The 24,983-nt window shown below is 38.1% G+C and overlaps 3 protein-coding genes and 1 long non-coding RNA gene across 11 annotated transcripts; 2 read left to right on the top strand and 2 right to left on the bottom strand.

Moving 5' to 3' along the window:
- The first annotated feature begins 886 nt into the window (after positions 1 to 886).
- LOC103984259 (pentatricopeptide repeat-containing protein At5g39980, chloroplastic) lies at positions 887 to 3,283 on the top strand. Its single transcript, XM_065108295.1, has one exon. It carries the CDS (start codon positions 903 to 905, stop codon positions 2,940 to 2,942), a length of 2,040 nt encoding a protein of 679 aa, XP_064964367.1. The 5' UTR covers positions 887 to 902; the 3' UTR covers positions 2,943 to 3,283.
- A 931-nt stretch (positions 3,284 to 4,214) lies between these two features.
- Positions 4,215 to 10,065, bottom strand: LOC135612242 (phosphoinositide phospholipase C 6-like). The gene is made up of 9 exons (XM_065108296.1): positions 9,671 to 10,065; positions 7,949 to 8,145; positions 7,575 to 7,710; positions 7,252 to 7,500; positions 6,932 to 7,161; positions 6,520 to 6,637; positions 4,950 to 5,102; positions 4,783 to 4,869; positions 4,215 to 4,694 (listed from the first exon to the last, which is right to left on the bottom strand). The coding sequence occupies exons 1-9, from the start codon at positions 9,983 to 9,985 to the stop codon at positions 4,401 to 4,403; spliced, it is 1,779 nt and encodes a 592-aa protein (XP_064964368.1). The 5' UTR covers positions 9,986 to 10,065; the 3' UTR covers positions 4,215 to 4,400.
- A 2,319-nt stretch (positions 10,066 to 12,384) lies between these two features.
- On the bottom strand, positions 12,385 to 23,246 carry LOC135582481 (probable E3 ubiquitin-protein ligase ZFP1). 8 transcript variants are annotated; one of them, XM_065108292.1, is made up of 8 exons: positions 23,020 to 23,229; positions 15,088 to 19,343; positions 14,461 to 14,594; positions 13,722 to 14,369; positions 13,231 to 13,613; positions 13,029 to 13,127; positions 12,801 to 12,947; positions 12,385 to 12,703 (listed from the first exon to the last, which is right to left on the bottom strand). In XM_065108292.1, the coding sequence occupies exons 3-8, from the start codon at positions 14,555 to 14,557 to the stop codon at positions 12,557 to 12,559; spliced, it is 1,521 nt and encodes a 506-aa protein (XP_064964364.1). In that variant the 5' UTR covers positions 14,558 to 14,594; positions 15,088 to 19,343; positions 23,020 to 23,229; the 3' UTR covers positions 12,385 to 12,556. The 8 variants fall into 8 exon arrangements, with proteins under 8 accessions (XP_064964364.1, XP_064964362.1, XP_064964366.1 ...); XM_065108290.1 differs by lacking the exon at positions 23,020 to 23,229 and adding an exon at positions 19,853 to 20,030; XM_065108294.1 differs by lacking the exon at positions 15,088 to 19,343 and having other exon boundaries at positions 13,722 to 14,345; positions 23,020 to 23,246.
- Positions 19,827 to 20,590, top strand: LOC135612241 (uncharacterized). Its single transcript, XR_010486845.1, has 2 exons — positions 19,827 to 19,966; positions 20,024 to 20,590. It is a non-coding gene; the product is annotated as an uncharacterized LOC135612241 (long non-coding RNA).
- Positions 23,247 to 24,983: the final 1,737 nt, after the last annotated feature.

Below are 24,983 nucleotides of genomic sequence, written 5' to 3'. Positions count from 1 at the left end.
TAATGATTTAGAAACATAAGTTGATATCAAAGATTTCTAATATGGATAGCCTCCGAGAGTGGTGGCTTGAGGCGTGTGAGTTTAGTTGCAGCGCCATTGAGTGTGGTGTCGGTGAGCTTGGGTGGGACGAAGAGTACCTCCATGGCGGCAACATCAACATTGAGATGTTGTGGTAATATTATGATTAATTTCATATTCAAAGTGATTTAAGATTAAGATTGAATATGATAAATATATTATTATTAATTTTAATCTATTTTTTATATTTAAAGAAATTAAATAAATTAATTATCCTAATAAAATCAGATTTGATCTCATATTACAAAATGACTAACATTTTGAGGGAGGGCTCTAATTATTTTATAATTTAGTTTTTATCTTTTCAAAATCATATGGAATCCGTCAAAATTGAACGATTAGATTTTGACCTATTTAGGAGCACAAAATGTAAAAATTAGTGAAAATGAGTTTATTCTTAATTTTAAATCAAGATATTTATTTATTTTTGACAAATTCCCTGAAAATGCTTGCCTTTTAATTTTTTTTCTTAAATTTCTCATATAACATATTATTTTTCTTAATAATAACAAAATGTCCCTCAAATTATAAAGATAACAAAAAAAATAAAGAAAACCGAATATGAATATTTTTGTAAAGGGGGAAAAGTTCAGCTTCCGAAAATGGAGATTTATTTTGGAGAATTTGATCGTATAATTTTATGTTTTTAATATATTTTTTGTTACATGACAATGTTACGAAATAGAGGTTATTTTTATGAAAATTATTTTAAAATCAAGATTTAATTGAGGAAAAATAATGTTATTTTTGGGGTGTGAAAAATCCAATTATACCCAAAATATAAATCCAAAGAAGTCATCGAGCACGAGACACGAGTGGATTCGATGCTTGCTGGTTTCGGTGAAGCGGAGATGGCAGCCGCAGCTCTGCCTCTTCACCACCATCCTTTCCCGTCTCATCATCATCATCCATCGAAAAGGTCTCGCCTTGCCCCTCCTCTCTACCCTCGTCTCTGTGACTCTCCTCCTACTCTTCCTCCTCTAGCGGCTGCCGGCAGAGACGTATGGCGGAGTCACGACCTCCACCACCACCACGACCTGCATCCCACCCGCCGCCGCCCCCCCCAACGCAACCACTACATCGACCGCAGCGTCGACATGGCCGCGCTGCTGTACCAGCTGAGCCAGACCACCACGTCGGAGGAGCTCCACGCCGTCATGTCCCCTTATCTGGGCGGCCCCGCCGGCGAGTACTGCCTCTCCCCGCGCTTCGTGGTCTCGCTCCTCTCCCGCGAGCCCGACCACCGTCGCTCCCTCGCCCTCCTCGACTGGATGGTCGACGCTGCCGGCTACCAGCCATCTGCCTTTGCTTTCAACGTCGTCCTCCGCAACGCCCTCCGCGCCGCCCAGTTTCCCCTTGCCATTGGCCTCCTCCACGAGATGCGCCGCCTCCGCCGCCCCTCCCCGGACCCCGTCACATACTCCACCCTTATCTCCGCACTCGCCCGCGCCGACCGCCTCGATGCCGCCCTCGCCCTCCTCCCCCTCATGGATGCCGACGGCGTCGTCCCCGACCTTCCCCTCTTTACCACCCTCATCTCCCTCGCCCTCCGCCTCGGTGACCACGCCAAGGCCCTCGCCCTCTTCTCCCGCCTCCGCGCCGCCGGCCTCAACCCCGATCTCAAGGCCTTCAACGCCGCCCTCCACGCCCTTTCCCTCGCCGGCCTCCTCCGCGAGGCCCGCCGCCTCCTCCTCTCCGACATGCTCGAAGCCGGCGTCGCCCCTGATGCCGTCTCCTTCTCCACCGTGCTCGCCGCCCTCGTCCGCCGCCGCCGCTTTCTCCAGGCCCTGTCCCTCTTTGCCGAGATGCGGCCCCGTCGCGTGTCCCCCGACCTCACCACCTGCAACATCATGCTCGACGCCTACGGCCAGCTCGACATGGCCAAGGAGGCCGACCGGCTCTTCTGGAGTATGCGGCGGATTGGGGTCGAGCCCGGCATCGTCACCTACAACACAATGCTAAGGGTTTACGGGGACGCTGAGCTCTTTGGAGAGGCCATCCACCTGTTCCGCCTCATGCAGCGCAAGGAGATCGAGCAGAACGTGGTGACCTACAACACCATGATCAGGATCTACGGGAAAACACTGGAGCACGAGAAAGCCGGCAACTTGGTGCAAGAAATGCAGAAAAGGGGGATCGAACCCAACGCCATCACGTACTCGACCATTATCTCCATCTGGGGCAAGGCCGGTAAGCTAGACCGGGCTGCCAAACTTTTCCAGAAGCTGAGGTGCTCTGGCGTGGAGATCGATCCCGTGCTGTATCAGACCATAATTGTGGTGTACGAGAGGGCTGGACTTGTGGCGCACGCCAGGCGTTTGCTCCATGACCTTAAACACCCGGAGAACATTCCCAAGGAGACCGCTGTCAAGATTCTTGCCAATGCCGGCCGTGTTGAGGAGGCGGCATGGCTCTTCAGGCAAACGAGTGATGCCGGGGAGGTAAAGGACATATCTGTGTTTCGGTGTATGATGGACTTGTTCTCGAGGAACAGGAAGCACATCAACGTGATTGAGGTCTTTGAGAAGATGAGAGCAGTGGGGTTCTTCCCGGACTCAGAGATGATCGCCACAGTCTTGAATGCTTATGGGAAGCTGCAGGAGTTCGATAGGGCCGATGCTGTCTACCAGGAAATGAAGGAAGAAGGTTGTGTTTTCTCGGACAGGGTGCACTTCCAGATGCTGAGCCTCTTGGGTGGCCAGAGAGATTTCAAGGGTGTGGAGGCATTGCTTGAGAGTCTCAACAGTGACCCAAACATAGACAAGAAAGAGTTGCACCTCGTGGCAGCAGGCGTCTACGAGAGAGCTAACAAACTCGATGAGGCATCTCGAATCGTTGCCAAGATAAGAAATTTGGATCCTTAGCATTGCGATCGACATTTGCAAGAGCGCAGAGACATTGTTTGAGAGGCTCAACAATGACCTGAACACCAACAAGAAAGAGTTGCACCTTGTGGCTACAGGTTTCTATGGGAGAGCTAGCAAACTTGATGAGGCATATTGGCTCATTGTCCAGATAAGTATTTTTATTTGATATAGAATCGCTTCCGATGTTATAGCTTATGTAGATTGCACAAAAGTTCAAATCTCTCTGTTCTGTAATTTACTCACATAGCGTGGTATTGCTTTCTGATTAGTAACATATTAACGGATGTATATAATGCCTAATCATATGTGAGAATCTGAGATGACTAAGATTTTGCTCATTCTTAGGTGATTGCAACAACAAACTTTCTGATACTTTGCCTATTCCAATTTTGTGTTAGTTTCTTTTATGATGAGGAAGTACTACTCTTGGTCTGCAAATTCTAGGTCCATATTGTTTACAAGAATTAAACAGAAAGGCGATACCGAAGTTGAATCTCATGCCACAAATTAGCTAAAAGTATGAACTAACAGAACTAAGATGGTATTCTTTGCAGATTCATTGTTTTGATCGAGCATATCCGTATGCTCCCTAATTCAACCATCTCTATAGCATTGGTTTCTAGTTATTTCATGACTCCATGCCAACTTGAATTACTGTGCTGATGCATTTTTCTCGAATCATTTTAGATCACATGAATCTTCCTCTGAAATGCAATGTTATGGCTCTGTAAATTAAATTGGGTCCTTGTTTTCGCAATTTAGCTCAACAATTAGTTTTGTGACCTTATCTCAGTACTTCTTTAGCGACATCCTGCTAGATATGTTTATGCAAAACCCTGTGGCTTAAGATGTTTTGTATCTTTTTCTCATCTTACTTTTTGTCCTCATCTATCAGAGTTATCAGAACTGAACCACTGGCCATGCTTCAGCATGTTGGGTCATTATCCGCACTACAGATTTAAGAAAATGTATTCAGAAAAATGTATGTGTATAATGATTTTCCTCTTGTTTATCTAATTGAGTTTACAATAGAAGATTACCATACACCGCCATACAAAGTCATTTAATCCCATCAAAACAACACACAGCTGAAAATACATAAACTTTTAGACAGACCTGCTCAAAATCTTGCATCCACTACATGCCAGAGTTGAAAGACAAACACATGACTTCATCCATTATGGAATGTAAACCTAATGTTTCATGCATTTACAGAAGATTTTTGTACCATCTTCCTGAAGTTATGAGTGCCCATGAAAGCAGAAAAAATTCAGGGAAACAAATGATGGTTTCTTTGATTAAATGTATCCATAAAACAGCTTCTTAATTTTGTATATACAAAGAAATTACTGTTACAGCCATACAAAACTACATCATTTAAAAATTGACATACAAGAGTATAGGATCGTAGACTACTCCGATGAAGAACTTGCTCGAATTACCAGCAAACAAGATTCACACGAACTGAAAACGCATTAGCAGCCTTACAGACTTGTACTTGTTTCCCTTCCGATCGTGAAGAGGCACAGCTCGAATCCCTGGTCTTAGCTCCCAAACTGGAAGGCATGTTTGCCCACCAAAGTCATCCTTATCAGACATGTCGTACTCATGCACTTCAATCCTGAGCAAAGCCAGTTCTGGAACAGTTAGAGGAAAACTGAATTCCTCTTCCCAAACCGGCGTCCAATTGTCTTCTATTATCTTTGTCTTCTTCATTTTGGTATCAGCAGGAACTCCGGCTATCCCAACCTGGAGATCAGTAAGGACTATGTTGAAGACCAGAAGCATATTTTCTAATGGAATGTCTGTGGAAGATGACCATTTAAGAGCATTTTACCTTTGTATAGAAATCTGGAGGAGAATAGGCATCAAAATGTGTCTGACTAAAGTCCATGCGCCATCCATCTCCCATGTACACCTTAACCTGCCATGACTCCATAATTCAGAAAAGAAGGTGAAATGAGCATAGATAGATATGGAGAGAGTTCTGCGAGTATCATCTACCTTCAAGGTTATCTTCACAGGTAAACTTGCTTCAGGATCAAAAACTTCACCATGTGGACCAACTTTCATAAGGAAATCGGGTTTTCTTATGAAACCACAACCTCCATTGGCCCTAAACAATCCTTGCATCAACCAAAGTGATCTTCCATACCCCTGCCAGAGAAAGACACAAACTGGTAAACGAGTATAGAGAAAGCAAATGTATTTTTTGATGTACATGTGAAATTTCTTTCACCCTCTGCACATTGACTAATGGAATTGCAATGTATGTATGCATGCCCAGGAAACTCAAATTGTATGGTGTCTGAAGGCTGAAGCTTCTACTGTATGGTATGGCGGCAACCGATGGAGCGGCTTTGCTAGAAAGCATGTTCGCAATGATGCCTAAGGAGAGGCTTCGACAAAAACAATACATCTACGCAAGCATGCTAATGGACCAACATCAAGGTTGTATATAATTAGAATGAATATTAGCAAATGAAAGTATCAAGCTGAAGGAGAAACATGACCAACATCTTCAAAACTAAGCAAATGTCTCCAATTGTGTTACTCATTTAATTTTTGGGACAAAGGGACAGAGTTTTTACTTTAAGATTACCTATGAAAAGGATAATGTCCTCCTTCCTATTACCACCAGGTTCAACAAGAAGGGGTCATGTTCTATGGTTTGACTTTGCTCCAATTGAGCACACTTATCCAAAAACAAAAAGAAACTTACCCTTTAATACCTATATTGGATCAGATTAATTACTTGGTACAAACCAAAAGATGGAAGAACCAAGCAAGAAAGATCTGGCTTAGGTTTGTAGAAACAAATGTCTTCTATGATTGAATCCAAAAATAAAAAAAAGTGGACTATCTAATAGCACATACATAATTTTGATTTTGTTTTTCTAAGCATCAAACAAACTGTATTTTGACTTCAATTGTAGAGCCAAGAACAGAGCTGCAATCTTAACCTGAATCATTTAGGCCAACAATCCTGGTGTAAGATAACCTGAATCCTTGATCAATTGGCAAGTTAGCTTCAGGTCAAGCACATGTTTCCTTCAGAGTCAGATTCAACCCATTTAGTATATGAGTTGGTTTCTTTATCCATTCTATCCTTCTCAACCCAACCCATTGACACCTCTACCCTAGAGTATAATGCAGAATGACTCAAATAGCAACATCATTTTTTAACTCGATGCACAAGAATATAAGATAGGATAGTTTACATGAATGATTTATTTGTTCATTCTGCATAGATCACTTCAAAATGAAGGAAGTTTTTGCACCCTCCTGCAATAAATTTGATCAGACTTTTTTCCCCCTGAAGTCAGTTGTAATTAGTTAAGCACTATGTGTATGAAACTTAGGTCACCCACCACAGTTTCTAATGCTAATGTTATGTTTTCTCTGTTTCTTATGACTGACAAGTTGTATCATATGAGATGACCAGCACTGCAGCAAGTAGTAGTATCAACAATAGCCCAAAGACAAGTAATTATCTAAGGATGCATGAAGCTAAGCATCATATAACTTTAGGAATGAATTGTCCACTTGCATATTAATCACAGAAAAGAAGAACCTGCATATTAAATGCAACCATCTGTGCTCCATGCATCCATCCAAGCAGAGGGTTGTAATTAGAAGAGTTGAAGCGTGTACCCTTTGGGTAAACTCTTAGAATATTCTTCTGAGTAAACCTATAATACAATTCAGGCAGATCAACATGCATGATTCTATAGAAATAGAAATGTAAAAATAAAATGACATGCAAGTAAGGTTGCTTCTATTCTCCAATATAAGATGGTGTCCCATGAAAGTTAGTCTATAGAAATAGAAGATGATTTACAGGTAGGGCATGCACTTTTAATTGTCTCAGGAAGACAATTATCATTGTTCTTCTTCACATCAGAGGAGACTAATTCAGCTGTTGTGAATCGCACTAATGATGATGATAGAAGTCAGTGCTTTACAAAAAAGAAAAAGAAAGTTACCTTACTATATCAGGTCCATGAGATTCTGCTAATTTTTCTAGCTGTTGCTCACTCAAGCTAAGTCGCCTTACTTTATGAGGATCAACCTTTAATGCATCACGCATTCGACCTTTAGGTTTCCCAGCATGAACCGTTATTATATGCCTATACTCAGGAGCTGAATCATCATCGTCGTCATCATCATCAGAATCTTCTTCATCCTGCTCATCACCATTCTGTTCATCTTCTTTCTGGTACATGTTGACAATGTTATAGAGGCAGACACACATTGGATCAAAATCTAATCTTGAAGATACAAGATAATCAAAGTAATGCTGCACCTTATCATTAGAGGTACTTAAAGCTTTTAGATCTGCAGTGTCATTTCCCCAAGTTTCTTCATCATTTGAAACCTTACCACTCTCGTGAGAATCGTCTTCCTTGTCCCTAATGTTCTTTGCTTCGAGGTATTCCTTTGGCGGCTTAGTTGAAATAATAACTCGGTTCATTAGAGATTCTGGAGAGGGGAATTCCTCGAGAGAATCTGACTCGGGGTAGTATAACATGTCTCCAAATATTCGAGTGACCATCTATAAATGAATTAAACCGGCAATTAAAACATGTGGATCTAACAAATCTCATGGAAACATTGAGCAACATTCACCTGAGCAACTTTAGCTTGGAGATCTGCAGTAAGGTGGTCCTCCAGAGTTATGACCACAGGATAGGGGGATGCACAGAAAGCAAACTCCTTAATGGACCTCAAACATCTGATCATCTCCACTGGAGATGTCAGTGTCCTGCGCAGAAAAAGCAACAAAAGCACAATGAGTTCAAAGTGAAGCATGATTTCTTTACTTTACATTATCTATGTGAAATTAGACAAGTTCATAACAATTTCATAATTTTTTCTCCGAAAATTACTAGATAATGTTCCATTCATGTCACATTTTCTTTCAAGGTCAGGCAAGCAATGTCTGGCTGCAGTCATATTAGTCTAAGGCTCTTACACAGCAAGCATCAAATAGAATATCTCACCTTCCATGAAGGATGTGAACATTATCTTTTGTAGAATTCGGCCACATGTCTAATTCAATTACTCGGACACCTCTCTGCAATGCTTTTATGATTGGAACATCGCTGCAATCGCTGCTGAGTTGGTTCCCGGTCAAGTATGAGTTATGGCCTGTGTATATATAGTAATGGGACAATGGAAGTTTCATATCTTGGTGAACCTGGGAGAGAAAATGTGTTGTCAAGTAATGCATCTAAGCAAAATACTGCTGTTAAATGAATTGCTATTTAATCTATCAACACAAGGCATAAACTGTAGCGGATATTAGAATATCATTTATGGAATGGTACTGCATTAACAGATTGAAAGAGTGGATAAACAAATATCATACACTCCATCATCTCTGTCAAACCTATATGTAAAAGTGGCAATATGAAAAACAATGCACATTGTCAATTATCAAGTGGACAACTGTGATCAGTTTAACTGAAGTTTTTTATGAGTTGCTAAGCAAAGTAAAATAGAAACACCACTAAATCCAATAGAGCACAAAATTGACAATATTCTTTTGATAATGCACAAAACAGAGCTGAGCTGATAGAGGCATCAACTGTTCAAACTTCAAACCACAAAAGCATCCTCTCTGTTTGTGGGAGATGAGATGTGGTAGTTGGGAGATCCTACAGTAGCAGGACCCTCCTGAATTGAGGTTTATCAAAGCTGATCAGCTAGCTAAGATGGCCAATTTCTATTTTGCTGCAGGTTCCAACTCACATGCATAGTACTCATGAAATTAAATATTTGCAATCTGAGATGACTGGATTAGATTAGAAAAGGAAGAATTTAAGGACACAAAGCACCACAGCTAGACTCTACTAGCAATATGCCTGTGCTGTTAGCAAGCAAACTTAACAGTGAAAAAGCAAAGAATCTTCACATGATAAATTTATAGCCCATCAACCACTGACTTCATGTTCACTTCGTATGATTATGAGTTTGTCAAGATCCATCATTTACTAGCTCAATGTGACAACATCCAGCCACAGGAGTTGATGGACAACAGCACCAGAAACAAAGATCTCAAAGGCATAGGACAGAAGCATCTTAGCAGTGTCCTATTGCTGTAAGATGCCCACTTTTGAGTTATTCTATATAAAAAGGTGGATATCAAGTGGGTTCAAAAGATAATGAACAAACAAATTGGATTATAGCCTATATCGAGACAATTCCAAGAAAAAGTGTGGTCTTGAAAGGAATAAGTTCATTTCTAAGAAGACTTGAATGTCAAGTAGGAAAGTAGACATAGCAAAGATATGGCCGCAGCATACGACAACTTAGAAGATCTCAACTAAAATCATCGGTAGCATTTGATCTTGAATGCTAGCAATTTCATGACACCATTATAGCTTTGATCACTACATGAAAAATCCCATGTTTTACCATTACAAACCCTGATTCACCACAAGACCACGAGGGCTCAAGTCCGGCCATCAGAACGTACATTGTCTGAGACAGATCAGAAAGCTTTTCGACGCTTGGAATCGAAATCTTCGTCTTTAAACCACATCTAGTACTTAGTTCCAAACCCTACATTAATTGTTCGTATTCTTAACCGTATCCTGACAGGCATTAAAGAGAGCAAATTGCTTATAAAGATCGAAAAGGCAGAGGAGTTTAGTACGAAGCGGCACCGAGATCACAAGATCCTAATTTTCTTGGATGGTTTTGGGGAGAGTCGCACCGACCTGGGATCGGACGGGGGGATTGAGGTCGCCGGAGAAGAGGAAGTGGAAGAAGTCGTCGAGGGTGATGCCGGGGCGGGCGAGCACGGAGGGGAGGTGGTGGCGCCGGCGGAGGAGCTCGACGATCCGCTCGGCGTCGGCTAGGGTGGCGGCCGCCTCGCCCTGCGCCTCGGCGAGGAACCGCTGCAGCTGGTCCGCCCCCATCTGGGCCGCCCAACCGGCGTGCGCCGTGAACGCTTCCCTCACGTCCGCCGGCGGCTGCGCCGCGCTCCACAGGAACTTGCGCGTGAAGCACATGCAGTACTTGTAGCTCCCCATCGCCTCCCGGCGTCAACTCCTCTCTCTGGTTTGCGGGCGGAGACTTTTAACGGAACTCCTCCTCGTCGTCGCTTTCTCTGTCTTCATCGAGTTTTATATATCGGTGGTTATATGGCTAAGTTAATGCAAATAATTGAAGCTAATGACGGGGATTTGGGCAATTAATGAAGGCTAATTTTGGAATTCGAGTTTAATGCATATAATTGAATCTTTTTCTTTTTTATTTTAAAATTAATTTTTATTTTACTTGGTGGAGTGGGGAATTGATGCTTTGTCCTCTCCCTCACCTTTTCTTGGTGGAGGGTGGAATTAAGTTATTATTATACTAATATATATATATATATATATATATATATATATATATATTTTATGGTGTTGGTCATAGTCATTTAAGATAATTGTCCAATCTTTTCAAATATAATATTATGAATTCAAACACGACTCGGATCAGAAATGTCGTTGGTGCGTATTACTAGTCTTCGTCCCGGTTCTCGAACCAAACCATATAGGGGCGATTTTAATTCAAAATATCGATTTTTTAAAACAAAATAAAAATAATTAAAAATAAAAAATCATATATATATATATATATATATATATATATATATATATATTTGTGAATCATTAATTTCAACTGGAACGATTGATTTTTATTTTTAAAAATTAAAAATTATAATCGAACCATCGAGCCATGATCAAGATTACATATTGTTGAATCTTGGATTTTGATGATGAAACCAATTGATAGTATTTATCTGATGTGCGTTTAAGTAATGCAGGACTAGCTTCGATCAGAAGAGGTAAATCGATTAAAACAGGAGGAATCAGATGTTGGGCCGCAGCAAACATGTTAGAAGATTGGACGTCCGATCGACATGTCGATAGAAGGTTTCGGTCTGTGAATTAGGGCATCGGGCCAAGAAGATCGGACATTGCGCCAAAGAGACCAGAAGTTACGAGAAGACAACATGCTGATTGGGTAATACGCTGAAGGAGAGGACGATGCGTCGAAGGATCGGACGAAGTGCTAGAAGAACCAATGACATATCGGATAATATAGGATTCACTTGTAATCGATTATGTCTAGATCGAGTTAGTTTAGAGTCTAATCGAGTCAGTTTAGAATATAATTAAACCAACTCAATTAGGGGCCAACTGGGCCGAAATTTGTGCTGTGTTCGGCCAAGTGGAAAGTCCAAATAGTGACTCAACAAGTGGAACCGTCATGGCAGAGACTGTGTCAAGCGATGGTACCACCCAAACACAGTCTCCGAGAAAATGTCAGGGGGTGGTTCGGTCAATACGACCGAACCACTATAAAAATCTGGTTTACATTTATTTCTTGCTATTTACCTTTATCGCAAATGAAATTCTTATTTCACTATACTTGCACGTGCTTTCAAGTTAAGCATTTTCGAAATCAATTTTTATCGTACGAAAAAATTTTAAATAAACGTAAATTTATCCACTACACTAATTCACCCCCTTTAGTGCTGACACGTTCCTAGCACATATCACGGTGATGTGCCTCTTAAGTTGTGAGTTAAGTCGAAGGACTATTAATTAGGAGGCTACATCAATCATTTTGTCTGCATTAGGACACATGAAATAGAAACTTCTATTTGGAGGATTCAATATACATTCGTTGGCGAGAGAGTCAAATATCAGTTTTATTTTGGACTAGAACACATCTCAACATTGAACCGCATCATGCTATGTTCAATTAGACTTCACCTCTCTTCCAAGATCACAAAAATATATGAAGATAAATTAGATCATCTTAGACCACATCTCTAATAAATTTTGGTTTCTCTTTCTATGATCTCATGTGGTGGCTGTATTGTATTGAGATTCTACTCAGTCTTCGTATTGTGTATCTACATTTTATATTCTTGAGACACGATGCAGCTGGAGACCACTTGGGTCACAGCTTAAAGATGAGTATAATTTTAGGTGAAGGCTAAATTACAATATATAAATAGAGCATGCAGTTGTGTTGCCAGTTGGTTTAGCTAATTCTTTGTCGATCAAAGCTTTGGGATCCTCTTTAATATTTTTTAGGGTTTCTTAGGTCAAAGAGTCTTCAAGAAGCCCTCAAAAGGGGCCACAAGAACTGGACAAAGACATCTGAATCAGTCAGTGTCGTGGAGCCCAAAACTCTGCTGGTTTGGTTGTGTCATTGTTCACTTTATCACGTGCGTCATTATTTAATGCTGCAAGAACCAATGCATTTAATTTAGTGGGCTCCGAGTAGGAGTCTGTGATGCTGCTTTTGGATCAATGGATGGATGGATGAACATTTAGTTTAGTTTTGATTTGTCTTTATGGATGAAGTGATATCACACAGCCAACCATGGTGGGGAGGAAAAAGAATGTTGAGTTCATTCTAAAAGACTATCTTGCAGAATACTGATCATTAAATTTCGATAATTATAGAAACTAAAGCTTCACTGGCAATTCACCAGAAGAAGTTTCTTTTGACTTTGCAGGCACCCATTTAGACATAATGAATGCTTCGCAGAAAATATATTTACAAATTTGAAGAATGACTGGAAGACACTTAGCAGCTGTTCATTCCCCTTTCGGTGTATCTTCCAAGGCTGAGGCTTTGCAGATCGGGCAGACGTTCTTGATCGATAGCCATTTCGTTATGCAGCTGGAGTGGAACGTATGCTTGCAGCTCAGCTGCCCAAGAGGATCTCTATCTTCGTATGCTTCCTGTTGTTCATACACAGAGTCGAGATTAATCCAAAAAGACAAGCATTACCGAAAGCATCTTTTATCTCTCTTTGATGAATTGGTTCGATAAATTTACCAGGCATATCGCACAGCGATCCTCATCCTGGCCATCTTGAAATCGATCGGACATGCAGTATATTGTCTCAGACAAGCTTGTTCTGATGGCGTCTTCAGATAAACCAGTGCTGACATCGCCTATCCTCTCCTCCAAAGCAAGCAGTTCCTGTACAGACACACCGGAACTAGATATGACGAATGAACAATTCCAAAAGAATATAAGATGAAATAACAAGCACTTTATTACCTCATAACTCATGTTATCTATGTCTAGTCTCATGCCATGGTGCTGATCAAACATGTGCATGGGATCGTACAAGGTCGGGTGACCCATCATTGCTACACCCTGCAGTGATGATGCATGACTAGTCAATCTCTGTGGTAGCTAATGGGTGACATATCATTGGAATGGACTGAACAAACAATAAGTCTCAAACTGAAATTCTCACCTCCATCTGTCTAACACGGGCATTTTCCTCATTTGGGAATGATTGGAATCGGTTGTACCGATTCCTTCTTCCACTCCTCTCATTACTCTGTCGTGCTATAGAAACTGGTGTGGAATACCTCGGGGGCACAGCAGGTTCCATCCTCGGCAGCCCGACATCTTCAGGAGTAGGTGCCAAACCCATGGATGGGTAGCTCGGATTGGCTCTGTATGCTGTTCTTTGACCATAGCCACTTGGACCAACTGCCAGGCCTCTTGCAGAAGGACCAGGAGTTGGAAAAGGTGTAAGATTGGATCTATATAATCCATCAGTCTCCAAGTTATTATTAGTGGCATGACTTGTTACATAAGACTGGTTTATACCATGATTGAAGGAGCCTATCTCTGCAATTTCATGGACCCAGTAAAAATATAAATTAGCATTAATGCAACCCCGGAGAAAGATAATAGAGTAAAAAACACAAAAGTACAGAACTATAAATTAAATAAAACCTGAAGAAGAAACCCTCGCATTAGGTTGCATAGATACAGGAGTATGGCTCCAGTGTCCCACCATGTGAGCGCCCAGAGTATTTGCATTTGAATTATTATGATGAGAGCCATTGCTACTTGAACTGATCCAAGGTGAGATGTCTTCTAGGTGAATGGCATTACCACGTCGACTTCTGACATTCCTTTGAGATCCTTCCTGAGAACTTGATGCATTGTCATTCCTGTGACTGTGGACAAAGCTGACATGATACGGGTGCCAGCACTGAGAAGAACTTCCAGCACTATAATATCCATTCCTGTTTCCTCTGTCAGGAGGCATGGAGCTTCCTGGGTTTTTCCTTTTATAGGTTGCTCTTTCATGGTCCATTAATGGATTGCCAATGCTACCCCCTTCCCTCAATGTATGCTGGTTATAGGAAGATCCGTGATGAACAGAATGGTGTGTAGGTTGACTTGTGCTTCCACCTGATGGAAGATGCATACAAGGATCACGAGACGTTCCTGTAACAGTTGTTGCATATCTCGGAACCTCAGAACTAAAACTTGTTGATTGGATGCCATTTGCCCTCAAAGTAGGGTTGAAATAAGTCACAGGGTTAACCCCATTGGAGGCCACATTGTTAGCTGGAAACACAAATGAGCCATTTCCTGGAATTAAAATTAAAACATTTAATTCTTTCGGTCTTTTTAATAGATTGAGAAGCTATAAACTAATGATGCTTGGAATTGTGCAAATTACCCAAGTTCAATAGACCATCTTGCTGTGGATGGTTCCAAATTCGCTCGTCATCCAATTCAGACATTTGAGTTTGACTAGTTAAGTGCCTATGATCCATACTAGCTGTTTGCGTCAAATCACAAGTAGAATGAAATCTGCAAAATAAAAGTAGTCTTAGTCTCTTAGACTCCTAGTGTGGCTTGAAAAACATACCTAAGAAAAAAAGCTTGTAAACTAGTTAGTATGGTGCATATGCAATAAATAAATCTCTGATCAGGGTCCAGAATATAGCACTTCCAAGGGCAATAAAAAATTTTCATAAGGCCATGAAAAAAGATCGAAAGGTAATTAAACATATACAAAATTTTTAAATAAACAAGAAATTTGTATCAGAACAACTATCGGATCATTCAAAACCATGCTCTTAATGAGTATCACAAACAAAAGATTACTTAAAGCCAAGATAATATTTATGTAACATAAACTTTTGGTAAAAACTGAAAACAATGTATGAAAAGAAATAGCCAGATATAACATTTCAATGGCCAATAATCTCTTATAAAAAGTTCACAAATGATGATGAACATTGGTTGCAGCAACCAAAGTTTAGAAACCCTTAACATTCTCTCTCTCACTCGGTCGACATACCCCAGTGCCCTAATTCTTGTGCTGCCCACCCACCTGGCACCTTTCCTGCTCTCTATAAGTGAATAATGACTACAACCAAGGGAAAAAGCTAGTCTTGGTTAGAAGTGTTCACAGAACAAGATCCTCAAATGGTAAGCTTAGGTGAGATCCAAATTTGTAGAACTAATTTACCATAATAAAGATCAACAATACATCTACTGAACTTATTACATACTATACAGTTAAGCATCTTAAGCAACTTCTATCAGAAAAATAACTACATCTCTAACAATTGTAAGGTACGAAAGGGCACAATAAAAAGTCTGATTCCTTGATTCAGCTGCCACTGGTGTGGCACAACCTTATATACTTTCAAACTTATTTAACTGTATAAACAGAAAAGGCACCTCTTATTCAATATATATTTTATTTGAATTCCATATTCTACATAAGATTTTAGTTATTTTATGAGAAAGGGAGATACTGAATTTTTTACTATATTAACTATTCCAATTACGTATGCTGAATGCTGTGTTGATTAACTCATTACAACAGAATAGGACAGAATCTTGGTAAAGTGACATAACAGCAGAGACCACAAACCTTGATACTACTGTGATATCTCACTTTGCATCTAGATGACAAATAATAGAACTGAAGGCCAAGAAGAAAACCTCTAATTTCTCAAAGAGCTAAGTTGCCCCTTTTTTTGCAACTTAAACAAAGCCTAACAGATGTAAATATATGAGAACACATACAGATTCAACTAGATACTTTGATCAATCTTCAAGTATGGATTATAGACAGTCCTAGAAAATTTTCACGAAAATGCAGCAAACTAGCCACTTTAAGTTTCTCTGGCAGGCTGAAATGTCCTTGAGCTCCATAAGAGGCCAACAACAATCCAATACGTGATTAATCAATAAAACATAGAACGTGCAATGCTGTCCAAAGAGAAGAAAAAAAAGGTAAAAGATATCACTTACAAATAACAAATGGTTACTGCTACATATATCTGTGTATAGTGTCTTGGAAGATGTCTAACACGGAATAATCAAACATAACTTTTTTTGCCAACTAATGTTGGCAATGCCTAGATATTGCAGAACATCCCAACAGCAACTATGTATCCCCTTGTGATCAGATGCATCCTCCTTTGTCTTGTTTATTTGTTGATATAAGTCAATTAAGTAGGAAATGTTTCTGCATCTACCAGAATGCCAAAATCAGGATCTCTAATTCGTTGTTATTGATTGGACAAATGTGTTCAGTGAAATTCAGTGCCAAGCAACACCATATCTTCGTTGAATTCCTTCTGGATGTCTAAAGTCTCTAAACTATGCTTAATTTTGTTTCAGCACAACCTCATTAAAGTTCCAAACTAACCTTAGTGCCATCACAAGTATCTGTTCAATTATGTGCAAAGCAGCCACCTGAATATATGTATATATGTAAAAAGAGTTTCAAAAACGAACCCCTGAAGTTCATTAGTCCCAGCCAATGTGAGAAAAAAACATTCTGCAACTATTTTAGTTTCTTTAGAATTCCCCTATCATGGCACTATAAGCCAGAAAAGGGACCCCATTTCTTGGAAAATCAGGAATAAATCTGATTATTTGATGATTACTTATTATCTTAATATGAAACTGCATTTTTTTCCAATAATTTGAGAATGGAACACCAAGAATAATAAATCTATGATTCAAATTATATATCCCATATTCTTAAAAATGCCTTGGCCAGGGAATTATAATAACAGTAATATAATATATTTGTCACAAACATCAGCCACTTACAGAAGTTGCCTCTAAAGAGTGAAAAATACATCTTGCACAAAGACAAATATATGTTTTCTGCATGATGAATTAATAAGAATACATGATGCAACAGAAGGTAATAAATGCATGTAATTGATAAAACACAAAATTGTGCATGTTAGTCCCTTTTTCCTTGCTTATTATTTGCATTTTCAACTCCTTTCTAAATTGATGATGTTATTTCACACATATGGATGCTATCACATATATGAAAAACACATTGCACTTGGATTAGTACTACCAGAAACTAAGAGCATATAACATGTAAATGTTAATAAGACACTGATTTGCTCTTGCCCCAGACACTTATAGGTTGCATGTTTCCAACTATCAACTGGCATCTCCATATTGATGTGGAACTAAAGATGATAGAAAAAATTAAAGATACAAAGTTGCAAATAATTTTTTTTAATCCTGTCCAAACTCCAGTGCCCTTTAAACAAGGTAAAAAAACCTGTCACTTCAATATGACAACATCGACTGTGACTCTCACCTACCAGAAGAGTACTGTTAATATAAAAATATGTAGCAAAAACATAGTATAATTATACCTACATATTCTTATGTATTCAAGGAATCAATTGTGTATCAGCCATACTTCCAAAGACCAAGGCAAAGTAAACTGTGAATTAATCACAAGATACAAGTGAAAAAACATTAAGAAAATTCTGCAAGCCTATAAGGAATTGCATTTTGCATATCAAAATAAATATGATGAAAAGAGGACTCCCAAATGCCAACTGTAAAATGCTGAACCACTAGAAGATATAAGCAACAGGAGCAAATGACAGAATTGACAACAAAAAGAAAACATATATTTTATCAGTAATCAGTCAACGGAAGACGAAAAACACCTGACACTTATATTAGTCTTCTTACAGAACTTGGACAATTACCAATTCCACCATAGTTCTTGATAAAGGGAAAAATTATAAATTTAAAAAAAGTCAAGGATGATAGAGGGACTTAAGAATGACTTAAATTTATAAAATTCAAAATGATAATAGAAGAAAGATTGAAAAGTTGCATTTCACTTAAGAAATAGGCTAAAGAAGAGTATGAACAGATAAACATGTAGAATATTCTGTCATCGAGAGACAAGAGAAAGTACCAATCAAAAGCTTGTCCACAATAATACATGCATATCCAACTGAAGCAGATAATTATTCCTTGTCATACTCTTTCAGAAATGAAGAAATCAAAACAAACAGAAGAGAGGAAAAAAAAAATCCCCTTGCTTTCCTTTCCAAACGTAGGAAATTACAGAGAATTTCTAAAGGGTTTATACAGAGACTCTATCTCAAGAAGATACACGACATGTTCACATTTGTAACTTTACAATGTAAATATGATATTCAGGAACTTTAAAGGGGCATGGATTATACTTGCTACTCTGCTTTATAATCGATTCAGACTATAATAAATACTCTGCTTTAGAATACTACAGATAGTAGCCATACATAATAAATTTGAATTGTAAATACCAAATATTTTCACCATAAAGCTACTCCCAACCAAACAATGATAGTGGACAGATTGGTTGGTCTCGCTTTTTCATAATTACATTAAAATGCTAAGATATGTACACCTAATTGTTTGATTCACAGTATAACAAAGATGCAAAAGGTCACCATATCATAAATGTAAGCATCTGATATGAATTTTACCGATTCAATTAAGAATAAGAACAAGTCACTGCACAACCTTCAGACTGAGCAAATACTGTATATTGAAGAGTCCAAGGATGGTGCTAAGAGTACCACTTTCTAATGCCACAGCTATGTATAGACTAAAATTGTATCCTCTGGATGTCTAACATAGATCATTTGACTTGTTAAATACCTCAAAGATCCTGTTCACCATTTAATCAAATGGTAGGATAGATGATAATGCCAAGTTGCCAACTTTGTACAAGTAATGTGTTGCTCTAACTCCAAAAAATAACCTTCTGTAGATTTTTCAAATGAGTAATGACTCAACAAATTTAGCTTCAGTTATCATAGTTCTGTTACAAACTCAATTACATCATCTGATACCTCATCATTACAAAAGGCAGAGAAATATGAAATAGTTATCAGTAACAAGACCTCCTATAAGAAGTCTAGCCACCATTACTAAAAGCAATGTGACAAAACCTTAAACATCATGGAATTGTTCACATGATGAGGGAAAAAAATCCTGCTTAATGCACTGCAGCTCCAATAAATCCCACAGTACTAGATGACGACATGTCATGAAGCAATTGACATGCAGCTGTTGTAGTTGTGATTCTGTTAATGATGCTCAGATGCCAACAGACACGTTCCTTACAAGATGTCTTCAGGCCTTTCACTTCCATCTGATCTAGTCATGTTAACCCTGTTAACAATTGTCAAAAGGAGAAACATTGATCCTCACATCCAGTGGAGCAGAAGGATTCAAATACCCCTGGAACCACATGCAGAATCTTCACAAGTATCCCTGGCCAGAACATCACATGATGCCAATTAAAATATGGAAGTATTGCTGCCAATGCCTACCAACTCAAAGCCAGGGCAAACTTTTCCTCACAAAATCCAGTAGAAATATCAGGCCTCATCCTAAAAGATCTGCTAAAGAAGAATAAACAAAATTTTCATAGACTCATGCATTCCCTAACAATTGGTTCCAGCTCTAGACAAGCACAAGGGAATGAAGGATCACATAAAGAGTTGGCAGGCCTAGATCAGTAAAAGAAGTCTTTAGATTGAAAAGAATACTGCCCTCTCTCACTCGTGCTCTCTCTCTCTCTCTCTCTCTGCTTCATACTTAGAGCAAAAGATTATGAAGCAACCACAGAAAATGGATATAATATATTGTCTTCATTGCAAAATCATCATAGTATCTATCTAATGATCCATGACCATCATCACCAATGCTATTGGCGTCATCTATGCCGCATGTAGCACCCAAGAATAGAGAAGCTACATCTAAGGGTTATACAGCACAACCTTGACGTAATGCCTTGTTCAAGTTCAAATAGTGAAGGCTCCAAATCATAGATTGTTGCACTGGGCATTGTCTTGCTGTAATATGTTTAACTCCAGATGGGCTCGGCAACTAAGGTCTGGCATTGTAAAACCTCAAAATGTCAGCTTCTCATAGTTGACGGTTTTGATAAGGATCCATAAATAGACATCCTCTTCTCCATGACCCCTAAGGCCAACAAAGTTCCTGCAACAGCAGTTATAATTCAGTTGAAAACTATCAGGAATTTTGCCCAAATAACCTTACCTAAAAAGCCTGACCTATGAATGAGAGTCATGTTGCAATCCCTCTTCAAACTAACTGTTCATTTGATTCTTCCTCATATAAACGAAAATAACATTTACGATTTGATAGACGGACATGTTGGGGTGACATTACAAATCAAGAAAAGCACAAATAGTAATGTCCTCTATATACCTTAGAAAAACACCACCTATAAGGAAAAAGAGAACCCCACCTGAAGTAATGATAAATTTCAGATGTAGTCTATGATGAGAGATGCTCTACCATTGTGTAGGAGATGCAACAGTCAAGTTAATCTAATGCACCTCACCTGTCTGAATATTCACGTCCAAAACACTATCAATTATCTGGTGGATATGCTGTACCACAAGAACTTTTAAGGAGAAGTTAGTGCCAAAGCATCATTTGTATGTACCAACTACCAAGTACCAACGATGAATCTACAATAGTAGTCAAAATCAACTTATCTGAAAAGGTTGAAAGTGTGCAGATGGCAAGTCTAAAGAACCTTAGAAGAACTTCAACAGGTACCATACTTAGAGTGAAAAAACTTGGGGCCATAGCATTGACACTTCTCGACCATACTTAAGAGTGAAAGATCATCCTGCCTTCCAACAAGTAATCATATATTTTTTTATAAGCAATTATATATAACAATATTAAGCTAAGGATAAGAAAACATCAACAGATAGTGGGGATAAGTATGCCCACAAATGGTTCAATTAAGTTTGCCATAGTACAAATCACCCATCGAGACCATTAATTCGGCAAACAATCACATTGTAAAGAGAGGATGCATAATATGAGTTGACTAAAAGGAGTATTAAAGTTAGAATGTACCATACGAGGCTTTCAATTATTTTTCTTATCAAAAATTTGGAAATGCAGATTATGACTAATCTAGGCTTACGAGTAAATATGGTTTATAATATATGAGATAACCAGCTATTCCAAGCTCGAATAGGCATCTTATATTAAGATCAATGTCTGAGATATGAAAAAATATATAGATTAACTGAGAAGGTAAAGATTAGGACCATAATCATAATTCAGATAAATAGTGCTTGAGAATATTGCCAAAATTAATCATATTTTCCGTTGGCAATTAGCAGAAATACAATCTCTAGAACAAAATGCTGAATTGATCATTTCTTATTTAATGATGATATACAAGGATAACAACAATAATCTATAATGTCTCAACTTGTTGGGGTTGGTGTGGAAATACAATGATTTGAAACAAAATGATGTCTATCCTGGATGTTGAGGAGGGAATCTAATATGTGAAGAAGATCAAATGTAGGACATGTTTATGGAACAATAGAGCTATTGATACAGCACAAAGTCCTTTGCATGAGACTGATTGTATTCCAAACAGTCATAACACCATGTCACATGCCAGGTTTGATAAGCCTATCCAGTAATCATGTCATAGACTAAGGTTAATCCAGTGAGTGCTGTGATATGCAGAGAAATAACACGGCCATAAGTGGGAATCAAATTAAAGGATTGGCAATGATGCTTTTGATTGAGGTTTTCAAAAGAACTGATGGATGCTGAATTATGTTGATCATATGTTTTGACGAGGATATGCTATGGTGATACTTGTAGCAGAAAATGAAGGTATGGAAAAACCAATAGGGGGAAATTGTTAAGAGTCATTATCATGTCATGAGAAACAAAAGCAAAATAATAAACTGATAGATGTTACTTGAAGGAGTCAAAATGGATCACAGGAAGATGCCGATGAGACAAAAAAAAAAACATTGATAATTTGGACTACCAATTCAGGAAGGTCAGCCTTAACAAGCTAACTTTTTATGCTCTTAACTACAACATATAAAAATAGTCAGGTCAAAGTTGTGATTATTACTTGTAAGTGATGCATAAAAAACATCAACAAAATAACAGCTGCAGATCGGTATACAGCTAGTGCTTCTTAGTACATGCTAGAGATAAGTTTTGCACCCAAGTAGTCAAATCAATCTGAAATATAGATACTCCATATAAGTAAAGGGTTTAGTTACCGCCGGAAAGAAGTGCTAAAAAGGATTGATGAGCTATTCTGCTTCCTTCAACTTATCCATAGGGAAACATTCCTTAGAGTCATTCCCTCAATATCTGGCATAGAAATGTATACTCTCCTTCCCTGAAGATAAATCAGCCAAGTACTGCTCTAGCAGCAAACAAGAGATGCAAAAGCTTTACACGGAAAGCTTTGAGAGAAAAATATTCGCTTTTCCTATTCCAAAAACCATGACATGAATGCAGTCCCTTGATACCATCAATCCTGGAAAACTTGGAAGAACTACCATTAGAAGTTACTAGCTTTTAATATATTCTTACAACACACGGATGTCCAAATGTCCAAGATCTTATCGGCGTTCTTAAATATGCAGAGTAGCATCATATAAATGCACATAAATTGCGTGGTAACCTCTGAAAAACTTGGAAGAAACAACCGCAAAAGTAGAGAAGCCTAACACAGCCAAGATTCGAAGGACGAAACCTTATCTCGTCTAGTTAGTTAAGTAACCAAAAGAGTAGCGGATTAATCAACTTCCCAACCTATGAAAAACTGGAATCTCCTGCAAGAAAGGAAACAATAAACAGATTTGCAGGGACAATTAACGATCTAAGTTAAATCTCAACAAGATCACAACTTCCCTTAGACAAATCGTTGATCATCGAACATATACGCTTCTAATATACTTTCGAAGAAAAAAGGAGGATAAAATATAGGGGATTAACCAGGATCTCACCATCATCTATCGAATGTAAGTTCTTGAAATTGCAGATAACCAGAACGAAGTAGCAGAGATTAGCAGCAACAATTGAAGGAATCAAGATCAATACCTAACGAAAAAGAGGAACGAAGAAGATTTACCGAAAACACCGATCTGATATCGATTTCTTCACGCCCTCGACAACGAATCCGGTATCAATCTTCACAATCCGAGGCCACGACTAAATTGGGGGAGATGAGAAGGAATAATAGAAGGAACAAAGAGGAGGGCTAAGGGGACACGGAAGCTTGCTTCGTCGTCGTTATCCCTTCCGTGGGCTTCCTCTTCGTGCTTTCTTGCCCCCTTCCTCTGGGCTTTATAGAGCGAACGGCGCTGCGGAAGTTGGAAAAGACCTCCTTTTTTTTCTTTTTATTAATAATAAGGAAAGTAATATAATTTTCGCAACATCTCTTTGGGTGGGGCTACGAAAAGAACAAAGGAAAGCACCACGTGGCGAAAAGGAACGGCTGCGGTGTCGTGCTCCGCGGGTGAGAGATTGCCTGTGGCGGTGAGACCGTTCGGCTGGCCGACGCCTATTTCGGCCGCCCAAGTGGAACGCGCTTTGGTGGCAGCGTGTCACACGGTACTCGCCTACCTGATCTCTCCACGTGTACGGTGAATTGGTAATTTTCTTATTTTACAGGATGGATGGATGGGTAGATGGATGGATTAAAACGTTTTTTGTTTCTATTCCTAAGATAAAAAAATTCTTTCATGATTATTAATTTTTAATGTTACAAGATTTTGACTAAATTTTAATCAATAGAATTAAACCTTTGCTTCCTGATTTAATTTCGAAAGAATAATATACTTTTATTAAGGATAAAAATATTCATGATAATATTTTAATAACTAGAGAGATTACACACTTTATTTATAATTATAATGATAAAAAATTTATATTATGATTAAATTAGACCTTAAAAATTTATTATTATTATAACTTTCAAGTTTATAATATTTCTAATAAATTTATTGATTATATTAGAAAATATTACATTATGTGATCCTATTTAATTAGGTAAAATATATTATGGATATGATTGGATTATGATTATAGTTATTTGCTAATAGAAAGTAAATCTAATTAAGATAAGATTCATTAAGAGATGTCCTTGATAAGAAATTTTTTTTTAATAATTTATCATAGATCCTATGCTCTCGTCTATAAATAGACAGAACCTGCATATCATAGAGAATACTGTTGAGAGATTATAATCTCTCTAAACCTTCATAATCGATCAATCTAAGTGATATTGTGAAAAGATAGGAAAAAAGAGAGAAAAAAATATAATTCTTCTTGCAAATTGAGATCTAAAGATGGTGTCCAAATCACACAAAGATCTAACATATGAAGGTACGTATTATAAAAATTAATTCAATGTTATTTGATTTCAATCATAGCATAAAAAATTTTTCGTATTACATATAATATATCACATATTTTATGCTTACAGATAATGCACCTCTTATACTATTTTTGTTTGTTTTATAATTGCTATCATTTTAATTTTCTTATAAGGGATAATTGATATCGTTTTATTTTTCTTTTAAGGGACAAATGGATTTACCTAAGAGACTTTACAAACTTATAATTTATATCATCTTAAATTTAAGTGCGTGTGTGTGTGTATATATATATATATATATATATATATATATATATATCAATTATGAAATCTATCCTATATCCTACTCTTCTCATATATTGAATATATTTCCTTGGATGCCTAAAATGATTATTTAGACTCTTGAAAAAAAATAATGAAAGATTTTTTCTGGCAAATAATTATAATATTAAAGATATGCATTACTAGCATGGGACACTGTGACTAAAACTATATATTAGAGGATTTTTTTATAAGTACTACTAGATCTCTAAGATATGGCTTCGTTTCTATTATTGATGATGGCTCTTAATCATATATAACCAAGGATAATTGAATTTTTTATTTCAAACAAACTTACTTTAATATGAAATTTGATTTGAATACTCATTATGATGATATTAATCATATAAATTCCTCTAATAAGATTTGGCAACTTCTTACTCAAAAATTAGGTT

Source organism: Musa acuminata, chromosome BXJ2-5 (genome assembly GCF_036884655.1).
Source record: "Musa acuminata AAA Group cultivar baxijiao chromosome BXJ2-5, Cavendish_Baxijiao_AAA, whole genome shotgun sequence".
Taxonomy (NCBI): Eukaryota; Viridiplantae; Streptophyta; class Magnoliopsida; order Zingiberales; family Musaceae; genus Musa; species Musa acuminata.
This window is presented reverse-complemented; position numbering and strand designations above follow the sequence as displayed.